This window comes from Crocodylus porosus, unplaced genomic scaffold (assembly GCF_001723895.1).
Source record: "Crocodylus porosus isolate Cpor-Errol unplaced genomic scaffold, CroPor_comp1, whole genome shotgun sequence".
NCBI lineage: Eukaryota > Metazoa > Chordata > Crocodylia > Crocodylidae > Crocodylus > Crocodylus porosus.
The window spans coordinates 28694147-28704781 of NW_017728916.1; the positions used below are offsets into that span (position 1 = coordinate 28694147).

General features: G+C 45.4%; 1 protein-coding gene across 10 annotated transcripts in view; it reads left to right on the plus strand.

The window, feature by feature from the left end:
• MYOCD (myocardin) overlaps nucleotides 1-10635 on the plus strand; it is a 95610-nt gene that overhangs the window by 63024 nt on the left and 21951 nt on the right. For 8 of the 10 annotated variants that reach the window (XM_019536514.1, XM_019536515.1, XM_019536517.1 and 5 more), the window contains 4 exons: nucleotides 1751-1926; nucleotides 4482-4601; nucleotides 7411-7658; nucleotides 8636-8789. In XM_019536514.1, the coding sequence (XP_019392059.1) occupies nucleotides 1751-1926; nucleotides 4482-4601; nucleotides 7411-7658; nucleotides 8636-8789 (698 nt within the window). The remainder of the gene's footprint in view (nucleotides 1-1750; nucleotides 1927-4481; nucleotides 4602-7410; nucleotides 7659-8635; nucleotides 8790-10635) is intronic. The other 2 variants (XM_019536516.1, XM_019536519.1) reach the window with 1 other exon arrangement.

Below are 10635 nucleotides of genomic sequence, written 5' to 3' on the forward strand. Positions count from 1 at the left end.
GCCTAATAGGGGAAACAGGATCGGGCACTGACTGTCTTACCATGATGGGCCTTTAATTTACACTGTGTCTTGAAGTGGGAGAGTAACTCCTACATTGCCTGTCCCAGCCCCTGAAAACCCCCATTTTCCCCTTTCTCTGCCTTAGCTAGAGCCCTTGAAGCACACCATTGCACTTAACAGCCAATACAAATGCTTCAGAGTGCTGTCATCGCAGTTGTGTTAGGCCAGGAGAGGGAGCCATACACTAGCAAGCTGCCTCCATCACTCCCCCATCTGGACCATTGGAAGACAGTAGTCTCCATCTTATCATCTCTGGAGGTTTGGAATAGCTTGTTTGAAAAGCTCCTGATTTTCCAGATTCTGATCCCTGCAGCCAGCTCTGGATATATGAATGAGAAGCAGAGAAACAGAAATTGGAAATAAAATCAGTTTGAAGGGCAATGACTCAAATGTGTCAATGCCCTTCTAGGGTACATGCTAGTGGTCCTCAGCCTTTTCAGAGTCAAAGCACCCTTCACACCTTTTTTTCAATTTCAACATACTCCCAGTTGTGAACCACTTTTGTATTGCCTCAGCTTATCTCAGTGATTCGCAGTCAGGGTGCTGCCATATGTTTCTGCCTAAAGCTAGCAGGAGTAGAGGCATAACTAATATGTTTCATGCCCTGGACAAATGTCTCCTGTAAATCTGGGGGGCAGCGGTATGACTCGTGGGGAGGAGGATCATCTTACCTGTCCTGGATGTCCCTGTACTCAGCTTCTCCAGCCAGGAGGTACAAAGGGCTGCTCCAGCTCAGCCTGATCCCTCTGGACAAGCAGTGTTAATGATCTGCGGCTGGAGCATACACTCTTGCCACAGCCCTTCCCAGTCTGACCCTGTATGCTCCTCTTGGAAACACGGGAGGGGTGTGAGACAGTCCCACCTGCCTGTTTCTGGGATGAGTGTAGGGGTCAGACTAAAACGGGCTGCAGGAAGGATGTAGGCTGTTCCTCCTAGCTGTGGTGCTACCTGCACGGCAGCACCCCGGGAGGGTGTCACAGTCCCTCACTTGAGAACCACTGACACAGACTGTAAGCACAAGTAGATTCCAGTGGCACAGGTTTCACCACTCTCAACAGTGCCCTCTGATCCTCATTTCAGCCTGGCCCACAATATAGACCCACTATTCCCACTGCAGAAGCTTTCATTTCTGCAGTTGTGGTGTCTGCATAGCCCACCTATACTTCCTCCCTTCCAGACTCTCCTCTCAGATCAGCTTTCAGCTGTAGTTCTAAGCAGTTTGAAGCAATGCCCAGATCTGTTCCTAGACCTTTAAATCAGCCCATGAAACAGGCATGTATGTACCTCAATCTGGCATGAGCTTCTAGGGGTTGGCTTTGGGCACCCTCATGAGGCAATTGCATGTAAAAACCAGGTTCTGTATCCAAATGGCGGAACTCGGCAAAGCCATTCCAGGGAATGTCCCTATGCAAGATGCTATGCAATATACGTACAGCTCAAGATTATCCAAAACATGGTCTTGACCTGAGATGCAATTATCCATTGCATTAACCATCCTCCCCTGCATTGGCCATCAACTCTTGCTACCTGGCTGTACCTACTGTACCCCATGACAGTCACAGATGTTCTTTTTTGTGAAGGTGTTTGGGACAGCAAGTGAGATAGTTTGGGAGACCTATGTGCTTCATGCAACTGCTAACACTCTCTGCATATGCATCATTGACACTTTGCTGTTGTTTTATTAATTAAGGAACCCAGGTGAGCTTCTCTAAATCATCTGATGCCTTTGCCTTTGAAGAGGATAGTAGCAATGATGACTTGTCCCCCGAGCAGGCCAGAGGTGAAGAATCCCAAGGCTCCACAGAGTCAGCAGCAGGCACTAAAAGCTCAGAGCCAATTTCCTCTGCCACATCAGGAACAACTCAGGTAAACAAAGAAAGTACGCAGTGGCGGGCCTGAGCTCATATATTATGAGCCAACTTGTAGAAACCTATTCTCTGTGCCAAATGAGAACATTTGAGCATGTGATGAACCCCGTATCCCAAGCACTCTGACTCCATGGATACATTGTGCCAGGAAGCAGGGGCATTTATTCTCTTGGTCAGGCAAAGCTGAGCACCCAGAAAAGTTGTTTTGGGATTACTGTGTGGCTGCTGTAGCCTCTCTCCAGCACCTAGTAGATACAAATGCTAGCTGTCTATACTCCATGCACACACACACACACACACACACGTGCAGTCACGGCACCAGGATAGCTTCCCCCACCTCCCCAAGCTGGCACCTGGCAGAACCTGGAGGTCCCATGGCAGGGGGGCAGAGCAGGGCAGCAGTCGTCCTGGCCTGGTTTGTGTGGCTCTTGTTGGGTGCAGTTTGCCCCTGATCCAGGTGCACATGTAGATGTGTGCCCAAGAGTGCTTTAATGAGCCTGAATTTTCTGCTCAGAAAATTCAGGCACATTAATTGCAGATGTAAACACACTCACTTTGATGGTAGCTTTGAGAGCTTGAAGCTATCAGCTTTTCTTCTTGGAAACTGTAGGAAGGAGAAGAAATAAGAGAGAGGACAAGGAGAGTCCTTCCAGACACCAAGAAAAATGAGGGGCCTAGTGAATGGATGGAAGCAGGCATATAGCAGATTAAAAACTCAGCTCCAGCGCAAGGCTCTTTTTTAATTAAAATAGCATCTCTGTAAATTTAGGAGTCAGCTGCCAGCAGCTGCCTCCGGAGTTATAGCCCCTGGATCCTAGTGCATCTTTTGTTATTGGTACCTGGTTTTCAGAGAAGCAGTCTCTTTCACCAGTCCTCAGTGAGTTAATTTTTGCTGCCTTTGTTCAGTAAATGAATACCTTTGAATGCAATAAACAATGTGAGAGTAGGTGAAGGCAAGCTATTCCAGGAGATTCAGAGCATTGCTGTCTTCCAGCAGGTGCTGAGCACCTGATAAAGGAACCTGACAACTTCAGTAGACACACGGCAACTCCACAGCAGAGGGGATGTCAGTTCCACGCCCTTACCTGACACCCCAGGAACTGTGTCCTGGCAGGGACCGAGACAGCTGGGGGCCTAGGCTCAGATTCTTGCAAAAACAAACGTGCTTTCCCTTCAAAACTGCTGGTGAAACAGTGGTTAGTATGATAGCCTTGAGCAAGACCCATTCCAGGGGCCAGATTCTGTTTCATCTGCTATGCGCATAAGAGGGCTTAGGCACCTACATGTGATTCTTTTCAACCCTGTTCAAGACATGAAAAGCTATGGATGCAGCTACTTCTGTATCTGAATCTGGTCCTAAATGCACAGGCTATCACAACAGGGTGATCAGCCTCCAGTGGTCACAGAGAGCAAAGGGGTGTCCTGTGAAAGATCGCAAGCAATAGTTAACCTGGAAGTGACAGATTCTTGGCTTATATGACCCTCTATACTTCCATGCCTTTGTTACACAATGTACTTGGCACTGGGGGCTTCAATTTTCCAAGTACTTATGGCAAGTAGCCAAATGATTGTCTATTTGGTTTGTCTAATTGTACTGGACTGATAAAATGCTTTCAGTCTCAGTTGTATAAACCGAGGCAGGGACATTTGAACCTACAGATGGGAAGATTTGCTGTGCCTTGAACTTAGAAATCACTTTGTTCTGAATAAGACTCTAAAAATATCTGCATATATGTCCCATGCAAACTGCCAGAGCAGGCTGCCCTCCTGACCCAGGCATAGATCAGGGTCTTTGATGGGAACAAGATTTTGTTCCATTTTTCTGGCATTTTCTACTGGGTAGAGAAGTTTTTGCCAAATGGGCTTTGGCTGTGCTCTGCTTAAGTGTCAGCAAAGGGTCTGCAGGAGCAGAGTCCCTCAGTTCCTGTGGCATTGGCTTGCTGCTCGCAGCGCAGCATGTTAGCTACTCAGCCCTGTTAACCTTATTCTCATTTGTATGTTGGAAAAACAAGCCCTGGCACAGGCTAGCACATGTGCAAGCTGAGGCTGCCTGGGGGTGAGAACAGAGTTAGACATGGGCTAGAGGTTTCTCAGGCCCCAGTGCGCCATGGTCATGCCTGAGGAGACAGTGCAGTCAGCACGGAGTGCTCAAATGAGAAGCTCTGCTGCCAGACGTGGTGCTAGGCCTGACCTTGGTACAAAGTAAGAGAATTTACTATCAGAGTAACAGTGGTCTCAGCGCAGGATCAAGGTCTCTGCTTCACCATACCTACTCCTTACACTCCCGGGCTTGAGGAGCTGTTGCTGAAGTCCAGTCAGCCTCCTGCTGTTCTTGTGGGCTTAGGAGCCTGAGGCAGGCAACCAAAGCATGTTCAAGGAGAGCAATCTCTGCTTCCCATAGAAATGCTATGTTATTCATCCATGGAAGGTGGCAGAGTCATGCACAGTTAGGGGTGCTGTGGTCCATGATGGGATTGCAAAGTATGGATTTCCTTATGCTTTCTATGTTCCTTGGGGGTTACATGCTACCTACTAATGGTAATTGACTCTTAGTTACAGGTTCATACCCATGGCTCTGAAAACAATGTGACTGATTTGACTTCAGTGCAAAGTACCCAGTGTGAAAGCCCAAAGCAGGTGCATAACCAACTTCCAGTGCCCACAGCAGTAAAGGTAATGTACCCTCCTCATCACCTTACCAAGAAAGTCCTAAGAAAGATAACATGAGGAGTGGAGTTTTGCTGGTTAAAGTTCATCTACATTTTCTTATTTTATATTCAAATAATGTTTAACCCACAAAAATAAAGCCCACCCAGAGCTGTGTAAAGACAGACATAGCTGTTAGGATGTGCTGCTATCTACTGGAGGACAAGGACCTTGTTAATATTTACTTCACCTCCCTGGTTAAAATTCTTCTCCCAGGTCACCATGGCAGATAATGACCCAAATACTCTGCTTTGTTGTCATTCATGGTCCTCCCAGGGGTGGAGTCTATTTGTCCTCTCATACGTGCAAGGGGAATTTGAGGCTCATATTGTTGACTTATTTCTTCTCCCAGCTGTTTGTCCAGTGAAGTAAAGTGCCAAAAAACAGCTCTCTGTAAAGCAACCAAAATCCTTGTCTTACCTCACTCACTCATACCTATTAGCTCAATTCAGTGCTCTAAGTGAAGAAGCTATTGATCCAGCCTCACTACACTCTGCAGCTTTTCAAGCATTAGGAATGGAGCCTTCCAATGCAATTGAATTGAAACCTCTCTGCAACCTGACTTCGAATGCACTGAATACTCTGATAAAAAATTCCACGTAACCCAGAGTAAAACATCGCGTGCCCTTGCTGGCAGGGAATTTGGGGTGAAGGTTCTGAGTGGGTCTGGATTAGTTATATAAACTATTTCTGAGCCTGGACGAAAACAAGCTAAACAGAGACTTAACTAACAAAGTAGAAGGGATTCTAATGACAGGATAATGCAGAGGATTTCAAAGATGGCACCTTGCAGGCTGAAAGTGCTGTGTAGCCTTGCGTGAGATTCATGATGCTCTTGCTTTTATGGAGTATGGAGTTCTCCTGCATTCCCAGAGCTGTAGTAGTCATTGATCTTTACAACTGGGGTGATGATAATGATCATTTTTTTCTGAGGAGGCCCTGCAGACTACTCTCCAGTTGCATAGGCCTCCTCAGAAAAAAGGTAGAACCTTTTTGGAGCAGAACCCTGTTCTACTTTTCCTACCAACATGGTAGTTTTCCAGACCCCCCACCATCATTTTTTAAACCTGTACACAGTTTGAAATCCTGCTTTCTGTGCAGCATGGACACATAATTACTGAAATGTTGGCTTGGAATGAGAGAGGCCCTCCTATGTTTTAGACCTCCTATGTTTTTTAGGCCTTTTTGTGCAAGAGAATTTGAATCCATGTCTCTCCAGTGTTGGTACTGTGCTCTAATCACCATACAACAGGCTAGGCATCCAGGCACCACTCCTGTGCTTCTTTTGAAGCAGAACCATTGCACATTGCATTTAATAGTCATATAGAAATGGACAGAAGAGAGAAAGGACATGTCTACCCCACTCAAAACAAGTTGTTCAGACTATAAATCAAGGTCTGATTCTTTCTAAGCTATCTCACTGAACCTCAAATACTCTGGCTTGTCCTTTTCTACATGAACCCATGTATCTCCCTGTTGGCAGCATAGAGGTCCAGATTCAAAAGGAGGACTGGAGGGAGACTGCATGACATCTAATCTGTAGCCTTGCAGTTAGAGCACTGAGCTAGTGTGCAATCTTCTTTGCATGCTAAGTACCTTGGTGGATGCTTATGTGCCTACATTGGACATAGAATAGAACCACAAACTATGCATAAATGTAAAAACTCTCAGTTATGCGGTTGGAAACTTCCATTTGGGCCTGCAAAGTGCAACAGAAATCTGCTCTAGAGCAGTGCTGCCTGGGGTTGTGCTGAAGGAATATGCAAAACCTTATCCTGGCACACCACATGGCTGTCTACTTGCTTAGCAGCACTGGGCATAGCAAGGACCATGATATTCACTGTTCAGAGTGGTTACTGGCTCCTAGCTTGCTTCTCGGTGCTTCACTCTCAATGAACCTTCCCCTTCCAGCAGCCTCCTCTCTCGTTTGTTCACCAGGACTCCCAACCTCTTCATTTGAGGAGCTACTTTTTCCTGTCCTGTATTGGGTTTAATTGTCCCATCTAGAGTTAATCTCTTCAAGACAGGAAATGAGCTAATCTACCCCACTACTGGCTTCGTAGCTGGATTTCTCCTGTGCACTGACCCAGTAGCCGCAATCAACAAACTCTCACTGACAGGTCTGAGAGTTGAGTATCTGTAGGTTGGGCTGAGGATAGGGCTTGCATCCATTTTGGTCCGAAGGAGACCCAACTGGGTGGACCTTTGGGGCTTGTATAAAGCCTGTCTGTTCAAACCTAGGGGACATATCTTAGCTTTGGTAGCTGAGGGTCCCCTCATTTTATACTGATATTAATTATCTAGGCAACTACACATGGGGATTTTCTATTTGAGGCATTAAAATCAAAACAGCAACATCTCCAAGTCCAGAGCAGTCCCAATATGTGCAGCTCCCTAGATTCTGATCATCAGACTTTACCACATTGTCTACTGGCTAAAAGGGTAGGTGTTACACATTAGGATTACAGATGCAAAACAAAAGAGACTGTTGGGCAGAGGACTCCCCTTGGACTCTCTCTGTAACTCTAGCATGACTGGAATTAAGTGCATCACATATGCAGGTTCAGGGTTTGGTCTGGCAACAACCTGGAGGAATGAACCAATAGGCCCCCATCATTAGGATCACATTTTTATCCCCTGATCAGTGCCTGTGAGGGGACACCTCTTGTTTACCTGACTAAAAATTACAGATAAGAATGACTTCATCTTCACCAGCCTCTAGCTCAGGGGTTAATTTCTCAGCTGATCCCTGTCCTTCTCTCTCTACAACCCACAGTCAAAGTCCTCTGGTGATAGCAAGAACCGCCACAAAAAGCCCAAGGATACCAAGCCAAAAGTGAAGAAGCTGAAGTATCACCAGTACATCCCACCTGACCAGAAAGCTGAGAAATCTCCTCCTCCCATGGACTCAGCCTATGCCAGACTCCTCCAGCAGCAGCAGCTCTTTCTGCAGCTGCAAATCCTCAGCCAGCAGCAGCAGCAGCAGCACTTCAGCTATCAAGGAATCCACCAAGCTCAGCTTAAGTGAGTCAGCAGCCTCTGCCCATTATTCTGAGGGTCCCAGAGTTGCTTCTCTGACCACCTAAGTTTTCCATGCAGTCTCCATGTTTATACCTGTGCGCCTGTTTGTACCAGCTCTCTGCTCCGTAGCCCCGTCACAACCTTATTCGTGTTCCTATTGGCCAGTCATCCCTCATTTCTGTCAATCCATGAAATTAACTTGAAGGCTCAGATCAAGCGTAGTGGCTTCTTAACCTGGCAGGGGAAATACCATGTATTTGTGTTCAAAAAGGCAGTTTTCCTGAACCTCTTTGCAGGAGAACTGCTCTTCTGGCATGGTTCAGTACCCACCAAGGTGCAGCAGCTTTAAGCCCAGTTTCTGGAAATGGGAGTCTCCTCCCTTGCTTGCCCTGAGGGCCTTATGGCTGAGGGCAAGCAAAACTCGGGGGCATCCGAACCCCAAGCTTCCAGGCTTGGGCCTGCACGTAGGATGCCCACCAAAGGTTTTGGAAGCATCCGAAGCCCCAGGTGCAGGTGGAGGATGTTTGCCAGTAGTAGGGCCACTTACGGTTCTGCGCTCTTGGATTTGGAATTAGTTTTGACTAATTTGGACTTGGATACAAAATTAAAAATAATAATAATAATGTTGAATGCTAAACATCCTCAATACAACCTCTCCAGCTCAACTGTACAGGCAAAAATGGGGTAAAGTTCTGTGGGCTCCTGCTGAGATCTTTGCTGGAGCTCTTCCATGTCCTTTTCTTGGGTCTCCAATGTTCTTTACAATCCCCTTCTCAATGGAGTGCATAACCTCCTGGTGCCTGTTAGCCCTTCAGACATACCTTTAAGCAATAAGAGATCTCCAATGTAGCCACTAAGCCATGGTGTCGCTCTGGAGGGGCTCTCCTCTGGCTATCCAAGTTGCTAGCAGTAAATATGGCACTGAGTGTTGTTACCAAAACTGGGCATTCTTACAATAAACATATCCACTGTCATTTCAGGCATTCAAGTGAACAAATGGTCAAAAGCTCAAACTCTTCATCAACTCCTGTGAACAATACCCCTCTTTCTTCAGTGAAAACTACTTTTTCAGGACAGAGCTGTGTGTCTTCTATGAAACCAGGCCCTCTGCCTTCTAACCTGGATGATCTGAAGGTGAGTGCTAACCTCCTTTCCTTTTTTACCTAGTAACAAACTGTTCTGAAGTCTCTTGGAGTTGAGGGGGTGCTGTAGCCGTGACAAGTGAGGAAAGTGTGAAAGGCAAGGTTTTCTGTAGATGATATCTTTTACTGAAAAAAAAACATATAGTTGGGAGGGACATAGACAAGCTTTTAGGCACCAGGCTGCCTTCTTCAGGACTCTGAGAAGAAAGCAGACACAGCAGAGCTAAATAGCAAATAGAACAAGGCCTATGCAAAACTCCAGGCTGCCTTTGTGCAGTGAACACTTTCACCAAACCCTGGGCACAGCAGTGGGCATAACAATGGCTCCCCAATATGCCAACCTCTTCATGAGCTATCTGGAGAAGAATTTTTTTTTAAAGTGTGCCACCAAACCTGCATTACATATATGATATTTTCTTCATCTGAACTGAACACCTGGACTTGCTTATTGACTTCTACCACAGATTCAACAACTACCACCCTTCAATCAAATTCTCTCTGGAATATTTCTATGCTAACATAACTTTCTCAATACCATGATCTATATCCAAGATGGCACCCTATGAACCATCATATACAAAAAAATTATGGACCACCACACTTACATCCAAACAGTGATCATCAAAAACACATCAAAAAAGCTGTAATTACAGTCAGGTCCTCAGGTACCACCACATCTGCTCTGAGGAGAATACTCGTGATAGCCACTTCGCCAAACTGAAAACTACCTTTACCCAGCAAGGATACTCCAACAGAGAAGTAGACTGTATCTTTGAGAAAGTCACCCAAATATTCACAGCAATGTGTTACCATACAAGAAGAAAACTCCAACTGACTGCAGCCCCCTGCTTGTCACCTACCTTCTCACATTTAACCCCATATGAAAGATCATCAAGCCTATACTTGAAAATGACCAGATCTTGACAGAAATATTTCCAGCTAGTTCTACCCAAGCTATGCTACTAACTGGACTCAAGCTCACTGGATAGATGTATTAATACCACATTTACTCAAATATAAGACAACCCTGAATATAAGACGCCCCCCAAATAATAAGATTCTATATATGAAAAATGTATAAATTTGTTATCATTTTCCAGTTATAGAATCTAATTAGTGGAGATTTGCCTTGAATGTGTCCCCCTCCCACTGCTACAGCAGAGAAAATAAATCTGGGGGATTGGGTAGCCTTCTTGCCCTCTGCCCCCAGACCCTCTTCCCTCTTCAGCCCCTTCCCCCTGTCCTTAATTTCAAACCCTACTCTCCCTGAGCACAGGGAAGTTAAGAGCAAACTACATGTTCATTAATGCACCATAATTACGGCACACTAAGTTTAGTACCTCTAATAACAGGTACTAACTTAATGTGCCATAATTGGCTCTATTGCACATTACCACAGATGAACACTTTTTATGTGATGTTTAACACCCATTGGACTAGAGATACTGTGCATTAGCACAGATGAATGCTTTTTTGTGATGCTTAATGCCTGCTACACTAATCTACTGCACATTAGTGTATTACCATGGTTTTTGCCAGCCACACTAATGTACAATAGAATTAATGCAATGGGCATCAAGTGCCTCACATAGACACGCCCACTGATCTTGAAATAAACATACCAGTAGTAATTTGCATATAGTATCCAGAGACTTAGATCACTCAGAATTGAAACGTTTTTACCTTTGCTTAAAAGTGTGCTTATGGAATACCTGTGCTAAAATTTGTAGCAGCTTCAAAAAAGATAAAATGCATCAATTCAGGGCTTATTTATACATATATAGGTGCCACAAAGTATGTTTATGGAATACCTATACCAAAGGTTGAACAACTTTTTC